This window comes from Sorex araneus, chromosome 1, assembly GCF_027595985.1.
Source record: "Sorex araneus isolate mSorAra2 chromosome 1, mSorAra2.pri, whole genome shotgun sequence".
In the NCBI taxonomy this organism is placed as follows: Eukaryota; Metazoa; Chordata; class Mammalia; order Eulipotyphla; family Soricidae; genus Sorex; species Sorex araneus.
The window spans coordinates 47,467,726-47,484,368 of NC_073302.1; the positions used below are offsets into that span (position 1 = coordinate 47,467,726).

Here is a 16,643-nt window from a genome sequence, read left to right on the forward strand (position 1 = left end):
ACAAGAAGTCTCACAATGGAGACGTTACTGGTGCCCACTCGAGCAAATCGATGAACAATGGGATGACAGTGCTACAGTGCTATATCAATACATAGATACAGATATAGATATAGATATTGATATAGATATAGGTATGCTGTTCTAGGAACTAGTATCCTATTTGCGCAATAAAAATTAACACAGGGAAACATCAAGAACAGACATTATTTTATTGATGTTTATGAAGAAAAAATAAGATAGAAACCAATCAGAGAGATAGCAAAAGGGGCTAGAGTGTATGCTTTGTATGTGGGAACCCCAGATTCCCAGGCACCACATGATACCCCCAAGCCCTACCAGCTATAAACCCCCCAAAAAAAAAAACAAAAACAGAACGTGGAAAAGAAATGACAGTTAAATTGCCTAATTTCAGAGGATCCAAGAGGGCAAGGCATAAACTTTTTTTGGTAGATTTCTTTTTTAATCCAAATAACTGAGAACAATGAAAGCTATTGTCTGAAGAAAAGGATTTAGTTTTTAAAGATTTGAAGGTTAGGAAGTTTAAGATATAGGTGCTGGCCAACTGAGCTCCCTAGTAAGGACATTCTTCCTGATTTACAAATGATTGTAATACAAACATAGAAGAGTGAAAGAGGAAGTATGCTTCCTGGTGTTTTCTCTTTTGTGGGCACCATCCATCAAGAGACCCTAAACCTTATAACTATCTCTGAACCTAAGTCCCTTTAAAAGGCATCATCTCTAGTGCTATTACACTCACATTAGTAATTTGAAAGGGAGGGACACATTTTTTTTTTTCCACAGTAGATACATTACAACCAAATTCCAGCATAAAAGTACTCACTAACATGGCAAAAGACCTCCGGAGCCTAGCCACAGCCATGCTCAAGGTCCCTCTCCACATGTTCGGATGAACCTCACACATGAAGGAACTGGCAGAGAAACCTAGGTGTGTGGGACCCGGGGCTGAGACCTCCAAGTCTGCTCGGATGGGACCTGGGCCTCTTCTGCCCAAATTCCCCATTTTCCAGTAGCTAGGCGGTCACATCCAGAAACTGCCCCTGGCACTGGGTAATCCCACCAACGGCCAACATACAGACTATAAAACCAAGCACCTGGAAATACCCGACATCGTATAGCCTAGTTTTCCCTCTGGGAGAGCCTGGCAATCTACTGAAGAGTTTCCTGCCCACATGGGAGAGCCTCGAAAACTCCCATGGCGTATTCATATGCCAAAAACAGTAACAATGATGGGTCTCATTCCCCTGACCCTGAAAAAGCCTCCAATGCTGCACCATTGGAAAGAACGAGTTGAGAGGCTTCTAAAATCTCAGGGCTAGGACGAATGGAGACTTTACTGAGACCACTCGCGAAATTTGATGATCAATGGGATGATGATGATGATGATGATGATGAACATGGTAGAAGAGTAAAAAAAGTGGCAGTCAAAAGGTAAGCATGAAAATATCCAGTGCATACAGATTATGGACAGTGATACCTGCCCAAGGAATTCAAATTGTTACATTATTGAACTTAATCAATATTTATAATTATTTGATGAGAATAGTATAGGTTGCTTGACAGGGGCAACAGAAATTGGTTATAGGATGACACCCCAAAATGAATTTGGCATAAGTTGAGGTATGACTTCAAGAAATGTAGGATTCAAGGGCCAGATATTTGACATCTTATAGTCTCCTCATCATGAGAGAGAAGGAGGGAGGGAGGGGGTAAGGAGGGGGAGAGAGACAGACAGACAGACTCTCAAGACAGGCTGGCTTGAGGCTTCCTTTTATTTGCTATTTTACCCCACACCCAGGCATCCCATTATCTATTTTGATTAGCTATCTTTACAATGGGGTGATATATAAACTGACCATCAAAATTCACTTCTCGCTCCACCTTCCCACTTCTGATGTGGGTGTGCTAGATCAGGGGGCTACACACACTGCAGGGTTTGGCAGTGGAAACTAGACCAGCATCTTCTCCAGGAGATCTGAGCTTCTTGGTCTCTGGCATTGAACCATGGGCCAGGTGGTGACAATGGTCCTTGGTCTTCTGATCACTTCTTGGGAGACAGTCCTGTCCTCCCACCACACTGAACCCCCTGCCCCAAATATGAACTCTATTATTTCTCAACAGTCATACCAAGTTTTGTGAAAATATTAATGGCTTTTTTTCCCCAAGCCTGTATCCTATCTTGAACAAATTCCTTTCTCTTTCCTCACATCTCTCTAAACTTCTGTCAATAAAAATTACTTTGCTTCACTAAAATTTAAAAGTACTTCTATTGTTAGTAATGTATATATAAAAATATTATTTTATAAATACCATGCATATGGAATAAGAAAAAATGTCAGAGAAAACATGCAACTGATAGTGTATAGAATATGTGCCTAATCCTCAAAAGAACGTGTGTGATTAATTAGAAAAGATTAGTAAAACAGAAACAAAAGTTTTCTAATTTTTTTTGTTGTCATGGGGGTTACAGTGTGGAGACAGTACTCATAAAATATAAACATTTCATTCTTGTAAATCAATAGTAACTAAAGATAAAATTTTAAAGAATGGTATGGTATTTCATACTACTAAATTTATATGTTTTGAAATGGAATCACTTCACTATGAAATGCTGGGGATGAGGTTTTGTTTGTACTATGTTTTACCACCCAATTTAGGGACAACTCAGTAAACTACTAAGTAAAAAAAATCAACTCTGAATCGTATTTCTATGTTCTTCTTTAGTGAACCTACTTACTGGGATCCTTCTTAAAAAATATCGCTCTTCAGCCAGACTAATAGTGGAGTGAGTCAAGTGGGTAAGGGTCTTGCCTTGATTGCAGACTCCGAATTAATACCCCACATATAGATCACCAAGATCCACCTGATGTCCCGACTACAGCACAGTGCGCCCCTCAAACCAAAAAAAAAACCTTGCTTCCACTTCTCTTAGCGAGACCGACTCTCTGTATCTTATCCAAACTGACTTGACCATCCTCCAGTCTTTTCTTAGGTCCCTTGAAACTATGGACTCCTCAGGTAAATGTGGGGAATTTTATGTTCCCCAAATGTTGAAACAGTACTGTTTCTGGGGCAAACGGGCAGATCTTGGAAGTGCTGCGGGCTGGCCTGAGCGAATCAGCTCTTTCTGGCCTGTGTTGTAGAGTCCTGGTCTCAGGGTCCTAATCATCCTTGGGAGGGCCCCGCTCCCCCGGGGGGGGCTCAGAACTATCTGTGTACGGTTTTTTTTTTAGTTTGTTTTTTTAAAAAAAAAACACTCTCGGGGCTGGAGAGATAGCACAGCGGGTAGGGCGTTTGCCTTGCACGCGGCCGACCCGGGTTCAAATCCCAGCATCCCATATGGTCCCCTGAGCACGGCCAGGGGTGATTCCTGAGTGCATAGCCAGGAGTAACCCCTGTGCATCGCCAGGTGTGACCCAAAAAGCAAAAAAAAAAAAAAAAAAAAAAAAAAACACTCTCCGTTGAGTTGAGGCTTCCGCTGTGTTCTAGACGCTAGCAGCAGTGGCCTCTTATCAGCATGCCCCGTGCCTTCTGCCCCCACCCCCCGAACTAGGCGTCCTTGGGGTGGCTGTTTTTTTTGAATGTTTTTGCCGGGAGAGTGTCACGCGAAGAGCCAGGGAAGCCCAGGCGGGTGGCTGCTGGCGAGCGGGGCGAGGCCGCCGGTTGCCGCGGTGCCCCGGGCTGACGGAGGCGCCCGGGCAGAACCCCGCGGCTGGACGCGTCCCCCCCGCGCTGGCGGCGGGCACGGCGGCCGAGCGCTCCCGGGGGGGATCGTGTGCGCGTCGGGCCCGGAGACCGCAGGCCCGGCGGGGGCCGCTCCAACCGTCGGAGACGAGACACGCCTCAGCCGCGGCACATTCCCGGCCTCCTCTGGCGCCGGGCCAGCCGCCGCCGCCGCCGCCGCCTCCGCTTCTCTTCCGTCGTGGCCCCGGCCTCCCCGCCGGGCCCCGAACTCGCCCGAGCCTCGGCGTGAGGCCCCCGCGGCCGGCGGCGGAGCGGAGCCATGTGGCGCATGCGTGGTGGCGCCAGCCGGCACGGGCGCTGCGGCGGCGGCGGCGGCGCCGGTTGCGGGGCCGAGTGCGGCGCGGCCGGCCGGGGCCTGGGCCGCCCGGCTCGGCTCCAAGGCGGCGTTGGCGGCGGCGGCGTGGGCTGGTGCGGCCGGGCGGGCGGCGCCCGACAGCAGCTGGAGGAGCGGTTCGCCGACCTGGCCGCGAGCCACCTGGAGGCCCTCCGCGCGCGGGACGAGCGGGACCGGCAGAACGCGCGGCTCCGCGAGGAGAACGCCCGGCTGCGGCTCGAGAACCGGCGGCTCAAGCGCGAGAACCGCAGTCTCTTCCGCCAGGCGCTGCGGCTGCCCGGCGATGGCGACGACGACGGGGCGGCCGCGGGCTGCGAGGAGGCCAGAGCGAATCGGAGGCCCGCACGAGGCGGCGGCGGCGGCGGCTCCGAAGAGGAGCTCAGCACCGCCAGGGCCTTGAGGGCCCGCCTGGAAAAGCTGGAGGCCATGTACCGCCGCGCGCTGCTGCAGCTGCATCTGGAGCAGCGTGGGCCGCACTCGCGAGACGACAAGGAGGAGCCGCCGCCACCGCAGCACGACGAAGCCGCCCGGAGCCCTCCGGGCCCGGAGCCGGCGTCCGAGGAGCCCCAGGACTCCGGGCTGTAGCCCGAGGCCGTAGCTGCGCGGGAAGGGGGCGTGGCCTGGATCAGGCTCCGCCCCCTCCCATTCTGTCCCAGCCGCACGGCGGGAGCCGACTTTGGGCCTCGGCCTTTTGCGTCGCGGCCCGGTTTACGAACACTTCCGGGAGGCGCCCAGGTTTCCGGCCCGCTCTGGCCCTCCAAGGGCGCGAATCTCAAGCGCCACCCCCAGCTGGGAGCCACGCCTCGCCCGCGCTGGTTTCCTTGGAGATCAGCCCCGCGTCAGAGGGGCGGGTCTTCTGCGTGCCAGAACTGGGGTTCCCGTTTTCCTCCTACCTGGCTGGGGCCTGGTGTGCTGAAGGCGTGTTGGGTGGCACCAGCTCCTGGTTGTGGTTCTTGGAGACTCGGGCCCAGGGTTTGGGAGTGATGGAGTTTCGTTGTTCAGGCTTCACTCCCCCTGACATCTCCAGGCATGACCTTTGTGTGTGTGTGTGTATGTGTGTGGCCAACATTTATATAGATTTGTTTTTGTAAACCCGTATTCCTTGGATATTCTCTCAAGTACTTAGTTTTGCTCTTCTGTTTCAGATCCGAAAGTGTAATTTATAACTTCGAAACCCATCCGCCTCTGGTTCTAGGCGGCCTACATTTAATATATACCAATTTGTTTACTCTCGCCCCCACCTCTTGCGGGAGGGATTTTTATTTTATTTTATTATTATTACTTTTTGTATCTGTCTCTAAGTGATTCTTCAAATTGGTAAATAAATAAGAGTTCATGCAAAGAACCTAAAATCATCGTTTGATTTCTTGGAAATGGGGATAGTTTTTTATTTTTTGGGCGGGTGTTGTTTCTTAAGGAAATATATATGTGAGGGATTAGTTTCTATCTTTTTATCTCTGACTTTGGTTAAGCCTTTAAAAACACTTTTTTTTTTTGTCTTTCAAAACAGATTTAAATCTAAAGAGTAAATAGTATAGATAGTTCATTCGATCGAGGACGGTGTAGTAGACGCATAGCAACTCTGCCGTCTTTGGGATAATTTACTTTTTCAGAAACTATCAACGGTTTATGTATTGAAAGCTCCAAAGAAAGTGTAAGGTCCAATTGTGACTTTGTGGCGATAAAGGTAATCGATTTTAACCACAAATCACATGCTGCATACTGTGCTTATAACACTTTGCCTATAAGTGGAGAGGGTATCTTTGAATGTGCTAAAAACCGTGGGTTTAAGAGCAGACATGGGTTTAAGTGATGGAAGACGGTTTGGAAAAAGAGCCACAATAGTTTATTATTACATTTAGGAAAAAAAAAGCTATAAGTTTTTTTTTTAGTTGTGGTATGTTCCAAAAGTTTAAAATATATAGCACACATAAAAGGCACAAATATTTTTGTGTGTATTTTGTAGTTCTGGTTTTTGAAGACATGATACATTTTTGTTTAAATCTAATTGTGGATATTAAAATTTTGCCCAATGAGAATCATAAGATATACTGTACGAATAGATATGTATAAAATGTTACAATTTTCCAATAGGGAAAGTTTTAAGAAGACAGTAGATACAGAAGAATAGGTGAAAAGAACATGTGCCTAAATCAACCAGAATTTGGGGTTTAGTTGATCTCTCTCTACTATTCTCATTAACAAACATCTACCTCAAGGTGTTATGGAAAAAAATGACTGATGTTATATGCTGGATGCCACTTCAAGTACATGCTCATCAAGAATCAAAATCCACAATGTGGAATGTAAATACTTTATTATATTGACACTTTCCCTTGCTTTTTCTTTTTTTTTGTTACTAAAAAGTGACTTAGAGTATGAGTAGAAATCTGTCCATATTAAATAAGTTGACGTTCTTCACTCTTGCCACATAATGGTCAAAAATATTTGCCAGTTGTGTTAACATTGAAGATACTTAACAATTAAGAAAATACATAGTTTAGATATTTTCCAAAAATATCTTTTGTTTTTAAACCAATTTGTAATTGGTATGTGGAAAAAATTGTAAAGCGATGAAGCACACACTCTGAAACGTGGAAATTTTTTGAATGTTTTTCTGAAAAGTGTAAAAAATTCTGAAGCTTGCAAAAGCCTTCACATTGGGGTAAAGTTCACTTATTTCTACTTTAAAAATGTTCCCTACTATTAAATAATAAATGCAGTAATATGAGAGAAATGTTATTATATGAAAAGGTGTACTTTTTGAATAAGTTATAATATTGATTTTAGACAAGTTTGCTCTTCAATAAAAACTGTGGATTACTTGTTGCAATGACATTTTATTTTCATAATTTCAGATTTGTTGTACAATGAAAAGACCAGTTATAATTTATAATAGCATGCCCAAAACAATAAGTTCAGTGAGCATTGACTTTTTAAAATCAGCAAAATACTATGGCTATTTTCCAAGAAATATACACTTCATCTTCTCCCATATTAGCAAATTTAAAAATGAGTGCTTTTTGATCACAAGACAAAATGCCCTGGAGCTGGATAGATAGTACAGTGGTCAGGGCTTCCACCTTGCATAAGACTGAGCCAGGTTAGATCCCCAGCACCCCTTATGGTCCCCTGGTCCCAGCCAGGAGTGATAGCTAAACACAGAGCCAGGAATAAGCCCTTAGCACCACCATGTGTCACCCCACCCCCAAAATATAGACAGTTCTTTTGAACATTTAAAGCTCTTCCCAGTCTCCTTTAAATAGTTTTAGGTATATAGGTGTTGTCAATTTATGAATATTGTCACAATGAAATGATAGATTTTATTATAATACAAAATTTAGCTAAACTATGTTTAAAATAATTATATATTAAAATTATATAATATTCCAATGTCAGACTATTTTCTAAACAAAAGAATTTTCACTGAAAATTTGTCAAAAGCCTTCATGATTGACAAAATATAATATTTGCTGATTAATGGGTGATGATTCAAGTTATAAATTGAAAACCTGTTTCTTTTACTTGAGACATGTCTGATATAGACAATATAATATGCAATGGAATTATTAGGGACAATGGAAAACACTGATCTGGATTCAATCCCCACTTCAGCATGTGGTCCCCAGAGCCTGCCAGAAGCGATTCCTGATTGTAGAGCCACCCTTTGTGGTGCGTTGAACACTGCCCGGTGTACGTGCACCCAACGCTCCAAAAATTAATCAAATTCATTGAGGGGGAAATCTTAACAATTATCTCTTCTTGACTTTTCATTTTTTCATGTCTCCTCAATCTTTAATTTCACTTTTCTAAGTATAAAAGCTTTATAGTGTTTAAAAATTAATGGAATTTTATTTCATTATCCTTAAGACCCATGCTAATAAGAGACTCAACAATTTAGGAAATACTAAGTGCAATGAAGTTCCATTTCCCCCCACCCCAGTATATTGTATTCCTATTTTAGATGCTACCTAGCATCAGAATTCTCTACTTCATGTGGTCATTCAGGGTCTCAGATTATTTTTGTTATGTTCCTTAACCATGCTGTAAGTCATTGTTTTATCAGCATGTAGATAATAGGTTAGATCCAAGATCTAGTATGTGCAAAAGAGAAAATAAGGAAGGGACACAGCTATAGCTGAGGATGAGATATATTCCATCGCAAAATTTCCACATGTGACCTTTTAAGCCTCAAGCCTAAAAAGTGTAGTCAGTTTGTAGTGTTTTATTGTCCTGCTACCATATTCTGAAAGGTAAGAGAGTATGTTTTGGAGGAGAGCACCTTATTGGAAGACATCCTCTTAATTTTTAAAACTAATTTCTATGTCTTGGTCTAGTACTCTCAGAACTTTATTATTTAACACAATAATAATAGAATGGAACTGCTTTTTAGGTAAAACCAAACTAAGATTTTGATTACTATTATCCTTATAACTGCAACATTAGTTATAGTTACTACTAAAAAGGAACCATCTCTGAATAGAGTTTATGTCATAAAATATCATTTCTGGGTAGAGTCGTAAAACTTCTATTTTATCTTTATTACTTTTTAAAATGATATTTCCTGTTCCTGTTTTTTATAAACTAACATTCACTAATTTGGAGCTGAAAAAAAGATTTGGGAAATTTAGCTTGTAGCTTTAGACCCACTTGTCAGCAGCTTGAAAGATTTCACAAGTATCTAAGAGGTACATAAGACAGGGAGGTATCTCAAATAAGTGATCATACTCCCTGTCTTAGATTAATCTTATCACTCTCATAGATTCAATTGTTCCTTCATTATATGCAATCCACTGGAAACTGATGAAAAAAATTAAATAATTTGTCCAAGGTCATGAAAAAAAAAGGTATTAAAATTTAAATTAATGTATGATTTATAAATTATTAAATTTTAATACAATCATTTTATATATGCATTTATATAGTGAAGTTATAGATTATGAGTTGTAGCTACAAACATGCCACAATAAATTTAGTTAATGTTCATTATTTCAGATAATTGCAATTTATCTGTTACGATAAAAAATTGGGAGGCTTATAGGCTCCCCAGCAATGCTCAGAGGTCAGGCGATATGAACATCATGTTTCATTTCTCAAGCTGAGAATAAAGTGCTTCTCAGGTCCAGCTACATGCAATGGTGCTTGAGAGGGGCCATACGCAGTACTGAAGTTCAAACTGAGGCATGTAAGACATGAGATATACCTTCGGACTCTTTCCTTACCCTCATGATAAAAACTATCATAAGACTCACTGTTAGCAAATTTCAAGTACACAATTTAGTATTAAGTATAATATCACTATTACTGTCACTGTATAACTGTCATCCCATTGCTCATTGATTTGCTAGAGTGGGCACCAGTACTTGTCTTCATTGTGAGACTTGTTCTTACTGTTTTTCGCATATGAACTATGCCACGGGTAGCTTTCGAGGCTCTGCTGTGTGGGCAAGATACTCTTGGTAGCTTGCCAGGCTCTCTGAGAGGGGCGGAGGAATTGAACCTGGGTCAGCCGCATGCAAGGAAAACGCCCTACCCGCTATGCTGCTGTGCTATCACCATATTTATTGTATTTTACTAGGACTTATTTAACCAATTTATTTCTTATTTTAGTAGAAAGCACTACTAAAATAAACACTAGTAGAAAATACTGATAGAGAAAACACTTATGTTTTCCCTATCATTATGAGATTATTCAGTAGCTTCCTAATTTTTGCAGTTATTTTTATTAGCTAGATATAGTCATATTTAGTCCATAAAATATTTTGATTTTCACTCTATTGCAGAATAGTTTAAATAGCAATGGAATTCTATTTAAAGAAATTCTGGGCTCAGTTTTCCATGTGGGTCGCCTTGGTGACAGATTAACAGAATAATTTGGGATTCTGATTAGATCGTGAAATTATTTCCAACTAAATTGATGGGAATGAAAACATAGCTCCTTAAAAACTTGAACAACAGAAACTAACATGAAAGATTTATATTCCTTTCACAGAATATTGGTTCTCCCTGTCTTTTAGAACACAGAAAAGAAGCATATAATGCTAGCTGTATTTATGTGATCATGAGTATGATAGTACAAAGAAGTAGAGAAAAACTTTAAAACTCCGGATGTCATGTCTGAAGTATGTCCAACAGCTGAGAAAATACGTTTCCTTATTATTTAAGTCAATTTTTGTTAGTGAGTTTTCTTAATAGCAGTGGAAATGGAGTACTACTCGGCACTAGAATGAACACTACAATGACAACAGAATGTGGGTATCTCATAAACACAATCTTGAGGAGGGAGAAAAAGTTACAAAATAATATATAATGGGCAAGAAGAAAATGACTTTATTGAGAACTACATGGCACAGCAGGTGGGGAGTTTACCTTCAGTGCGGCTGACATGGGTTCTATTCCTCCGTCCCTCTCAGAGAGCCCGGCATGCTACCGAAAGTATCCCGCCCGCACGGCAGAGCCTAGCAAGCTACCCATTGCATATTCGATATGCCAAAAACAGTAACAACAAGTCTCACAATGGAGACATTACTGGTGCCCACTGAAGCAAATCGATGAACAACGGGACCACAGTGCTACAATGCAGTGCTACATATCCATCTAAAGAAAATTATTTCAAATTCAGAAAAGTTCAAAGACAGCCTTCATATTAGAGAAAAACTGGCCACAAAACATGTGGAAAAATTTCAGATGAATAAGAACTGCCTTTTTAAAAATAATTTTGGACTTATAGTATGCAAGGATCTCTGAGTTATAAAGGACAAACTGATATATGTGCTGTTGTCGAGGTCTCCAAACCAAGATATACAGGTATGTTAAGAACAGGTACAAAAATATAGCCTGTATTTTTGTTTTTATATTTTTTATATCTGGGCAATATTTAAATAATATATTCTTTTTTAAGTTCTACAGTGTTCTTGGTGTGGTAAATAATACACAGATTTTGTAGGTGCTCAGTTTTATAGATCTTGAGAAAATCTGAAGAAGCCTCCAGTATAAGCCTGAAATTTTGGCTATAGGATTTTTTTTATACTAGTTTGAGACCTTAAGAGCTTCATTAGTGGAGGCAGAATCAGTGACTAAAATGCCTATCTTGCAAGAATGAAACCATGAGTTTGATCTCTGGAACCACTGAACGTGCCACGTGCATTCTTAGCGACTCTTCTTTGTTCTTTGCATTTTTGCTCTCGTAGTTCCCTGCATTTCAGTGTGTGTAAGCAATGCAATGAAATATTGTGACCACTACAAAATAAAATGTGTGAGCCATGTAGCCAAGAGTGTGACCCATGGCAATAACAGTTGTGAGCACTGCAGTAACCCCTTGAAAGCACTCCCCCCACCCCCCAAAAAAAGAATATAAGTACTGCAACTAAATGTGTGGAACATGGAGTCCTCAGCAACTATCAAAACTGAAAGTACAAAAAACACAGCTAATTGTGTGATCTCAACAGCAGTATCAACCAACAATAACGAAGGAAATGTGGTGATGATGGCAACTGTGTAAACATGAGCTGTGTAATCACCTTGTGACTAGGGAACCCTGGTGGATCTCTCTCTTGAGTTTGGTGGTCTTGCACCACTTACCCAACGAGGGTGACGGATGCCATGGGTGGACGAAGCAGAAAACGAGGCTCAGGCTGGTTGGTGATCATTGCTGTTTATTTCATTCTCCCCATGCACCTGTTCCAGCCTCACTAAGCTCATTATTCCCATCTCATCCTGTCTCTCCCACTCATCTCTCCATGCCCCTTTTGTCTCCCTTGCTAGTCTCTCTGCATGCTGACTCACCCACCTTGGTCTCTCTCTCACCTCTCCCAACTCCCTGCATTGGGGGTAGCCACCACATCCTGTAAAAAACTAAAGAACGCCGAGGGGCGCGTGCACTCGCGGGCTCTCTAGGCGGCTCTGTCTCACCGCCCACGTCCGGTGCCCCAGAACCGTTGTGTGTGCCGTCGGTCGAGGGCAGGCGACGGAAGGAAGAAGGAAGAAGGCCAAACTGGTTGCTCGATCCGTTTATTTCATTCTCTCCCTCCGCTTCTCTCCCGCTCTCCTGGGTCTCTCCCTGTGGATCTGCCCCGTGGATCTGGCTCGTGGATCTGGCTCGTGGATCTGGCCTCCCAACCCACTCTCACAGCCTAGTTAAATCTCTACAGCATCAGGGGGTTGGGGCCTACACATAGGTGTGGTCACCATCAATAGGGTAAGGTCCTTTCCCTTAGGGGATGCTTCTCCTAGGACTTAATTCTCTTTCAGCAGGAGGATCCACCCAAGGGCGGAGTCCCATGAATGTGTTTCTCTTCTCCTCAGCCAGCAAACATATAAGAATTCACAATATTAATTATTTTGTATGGACACAATAAGAGATGCATTAAAGCTTATAGAATTGCTCTCCTGGAGCCATCTCAATCTCAGACTACAGTGCTCAGGCCAGATCAGTCTTTCCTATCCCTGGCAGGGTCCCAGTCTCATAATTACTATTGGATCATGACAGCATTTGCCTATGATCAAGCTCTTAACTTATAGTTAAGAATTAGGCACTTTGGCCAGGCCCATCTCGATGCCAGGGTAGCACATAACTCACCGCTTGCCCTGGATCCTTCCTGTCCCACGTCGGGGATCCTACTTTGGGGTGCTAGGAACTGAGGGCAACTGAGGCTTAAGTGGAGAAAGCAGAGGCCTGGGAGGGAATATTCGAGGCCAATTAATTCCCAAGTTATAAAAACGTAATATTGTCTTCTTGTGTCTATACAAAACAGTCATAGCTTTAAAGTAAATTATTCAAAAGGCACAAGAAGAAGAGAAAGGCAATATTAACTTATATAATATAAATTCAGTATCCTAGGAAGGTCTGACCTTGCAAATTAGCAGAGTCAGATTAAGGGAAAGCCAGAGGATTAACTCTTTTGGGGAAGAGAGCATGGAGAAGTGATTATAGCTAAACAAAGGGATGGGAGAGATTCGGGAACACCTTGATGGGTGAGACTGGGGTAAGCCTAAACTCTGGGTAAAACCGGGACAAGCTACTTGTGGCAAGGAGGGAAAGGACAAAGTAATGTCATCCTACATCTCCCCCTTTTCTGTTTACAAAATTACAAAAATTTGAAATAGAAAGAGGAACAATTCTAAATACAGTACAATTCCAAATCACAGCACAATTCTAAATCACAATACAGTCTTATTAGTTGTACTAAGATTTCAGTCTGACCCTGGGTCCAGAGCAGTGCTTATAGTAAAGCGTCCAATTGTCCTGCACTGTCCAGGGGTGATGAGAGTCAGTGATTAAGGGTCATTTAGTCACAGTTTGAAGAAATGAAGTTTCTGGACCAAAACTGAAGAGTTGTCCTGTAACAGCAGCAGTAGTGGTAGCAGCAATGAGTCTCAGGGGAGCAGCAATTAGAAGTCCGATAAATTTCAGGAAGCACTGGATCAGTCAGGGAGCACTGAAACAGGAGCACCACAACATCTGGCAGGAGAACTTCAGCAGAGGAATGCAGCCATTCTCTGGTCTGGTTCCTCAGCAGTCCTAGGTGTTCAACCTAGCTTATGTTTGGAAAAAACACTTTAAAGTTATTAGAGGCTTTCGCAGTTGGGGTTTGGTCTCCATGCCTGTGGATAAAGAGACAGAGGAAAGCTCCAATACAAATGGATATCCTAGAGATAAAAGAAAAGGTGTTCCTGTTAAAAGCCATTTATTTTCTCCTTCAGGAACCTGTGAATTCCAAGGAAAGGGTAAAAATAAAGTATTCTTAATTAAAAATATGTAGGCCTGGCATTGTCCAATCCACAACCTGTAAAAGAGGGGTATAAGGAAAGGTCTTAACGTGACCTCATTAGATGTGTAAGGAGCTAGAGGCCTTTGCTCTAGGTCCTCTGACGCTGGCTCCTCTTCTTTCCTTGTGACTTCCAGCTGAAATCAGTTTGGCGATGAATCAGAGCTGGAATTTGAAGGGTTGTGAGACTCTGGAGGTCTGAGATCCAAATCAGGTGGTTGAATTCTGCTTCTGATAAGAAGTAAAGGGATCCAAAGTTTCTTAGTAGGGTTGTCATCTGTTGAAACAAAAGCATAGCCTTTTCCTCGAATGAGGAGTTTTCCTGCTACATTCAATTGAGAAAATACCTCCTTTTTGTATTTGATTTAACATTCCATATGTCCACTGAAAATGCAGAGGTGGTGGGCTTAAGGCCGCAGTGTTCTATACTGAAAAGGGATTGTAGTAACTGTATCGGGGCAGGAAATAGGCTGCGCTTTCTGCCATCACTGGCTGCAGCGATTATTCTGATTGGAGCTCTGAAACTCCACACTGGAGAAAGGGGCTGCAACTGAAAACATCCCCGGATTTTGCGGGGCCTGAGGCTGGCCCCCTTGCAGGTGTCCTGAGTTGGGGTCACCCACTACATCAAAATTAAAGCGACAATCTCTGGCCCAATGATTTCCCCTCTTACACCGGGGACAGGGCCCGGGAGGTGCAAGTCTGGCTCTGCAGTCTCTGGCCCAGTGGTTTCCTTTCTTACACCTGGGACAGGGCCCAGGACGTGCTCTCGAAGCACGGCTTGGGGGCGCATTGCAATCTCTACGAAAGTGGCCTGGTTTTCCACAATTAAAACATCTTTTCTGAGCTCGTCTCTGTAAGGCATAGACCTGCACCTTATGTTTAGCAGAGCCAACATTCCTGCACGCTTCCAAATACCCGAATATGTCTTCCTTCTCCTTAATAGGGCGCAGAATGGCTTGGCAATCCTCATTAGCATTTTCAAAGGCCAATTCTTTAGTCAACAGCTCATGAGTCTCCTTACCCTCAGCCTGCATTTCTATGGCTTCCATCAATCTTCCTACAAAGTCTGCATAAGGTTCTGAGGCTCTCTGGACAATCTTTGTAAAGCTTCCCTTAAATTCTGCTTCTGCATCAACCTTCTCCCATGCACGCAGGGCTCCGTCACGGACATAAGCAAGAACAGCACGAGGCAAGGTGACTTGCCTTTCTGGGTCGCGCCATTTCCCTTCACCAGTTAACATCTCACAAGTCAACTCAATCCCTGAAAAGTTTTGTCCAGCATGGCCTAGGCCTTGAAGCTTTGCCTTGGCCTCCTTGCTGAGCCACATTCTCCATTCCAAGTACTGAGAACGGCTTAAGCACGTCTTAGCAACCCTGTGAAAATCTTGAGGTGCCCAGTAGGCCTTTTTACTCCAGTCTGCAAGATACTCCCTACAGTACGGAGATGTAGGCCCATACGAGACACAGGCCTGTTTGAAACGACTGAGAGAATCCATCCTTAACCTGCGACAAGATGGATGCTGCTTCTTCTCTGCCTGGACTGGGCGATTGGGAGCATGTCCCGAGCGGTCTGGAGGCCGCTTGGCTGAGTCACTCTCGGACTCAGAATCTGAGTAAGTGGCAGCAGACTCATAACCTGCATCACTTCCATCTAATGCACTGGAGGTAGAGCTATATTCACCAGCCTCAGAAATATTCTTACTATGAAAACCCTTTCGAGACTTAGGTGTGGGAGGAGCTGAGGCTGTATTATTCCATATATTCTCCTCCACATCAACAGCACTTTTCAAAAACAGGAGAATAGAATTAACAATCTCCCAGGTAGTCCAGAATTCCACGGGGATCTTAGTCCCTTCCTTAGATGCCTTGGAGACATTTTTCCTAACTTGTTTCCAAATCTTACTTTCTAGAGTTCCTTCGTCTGGGAACCATGGGTTAACTGCATAAACTACCTTAAAGCAGGACCGGAGTTGGTCTCTGGAAATGCAGAGTTCCGGGTCTCCTGTTCTGCGGGAGAGACACTGAATCAAATCCATAAATGGCTTGCCCTGTTCAGTCTGGCTCGAGAAAACATGAAAGATCTTGGGAAGGCCCAGAATCTGTCCCATCTTAGTGGAGGATTGCTGTTGGATTCTAATCCGCAGCACACAAAAAAAATCCTGATCTCCCACTCACTTTCTAGAGTGGGGGTGCACCGAACGCTATTCTTACCTTTAGTTGGTAGTTCAGGCCCGCTCCAGGGACGCCAGCTGTAAAAAACTAAAGAACGCCGAGGGGGGGTGAGCACTCGTGGGCTCTCCAGGCGGCTCTGTCTCACCACCCGCGTTCGGTGCTCTGGAACCGCAGTGTGTGGACTGGATCGGGACAGCCGGTGGTCAAGGACAGGCGAAGGAAGAACGAGGACCAAGCTGGTTGCTGATTAGTTACCGTTTATTCAATCTTCAAGCTTTCTCATCTCCTGCACTCCCAGCTCCGGCCTCTCTCTGGATCTACTGCTCAACTGCTGCTTCTCTCTCTGGCTTCTCTCTCTCCTCCTACTTACTTGTCTCTCCCACCTTACCCTCCAGGCTACAACCAGCCAGGTCGCAAAATCAACATAAGAAAGCCCTTCCTGAGGGCAGGGCACTCCAAAGCCCTTCCTCACTCTTAAGGTTTTTTTCTTTTCCTTAGTCCAGGAACTTATTAACATCTTAATACTAGTTATTTTTGTATGGACATAGCAAGGGATACATTGAGGCTTGCAAGGCAGCTCTCCTGGCAACATCTTGCCACAGGCT

At 43.7% G+C, this 16,643-nt stretch overlaps 1 protein-coding gene across 1 annotated transcript; it reads left to right on the plus strand.

Moving 5' to 3' along the window:
• The first annotated feature begins 4,021 nt into the window (after positions 1–4,021).
• Positions 4,022–4,681, plus strand: TUSC1 (tumor suppressor candidate 1). The gene has a single exon (XM_055125452.1). The coding sequence runs from the start codon at positions 4,022–4,024 to the stop codon at positions 4,679–4,681; it is 660 nt and encodes a 219-aa protein (XP_054981427.1).
• Positions 4,682–16,643: the final 11,962 nt, after the last annotated feature.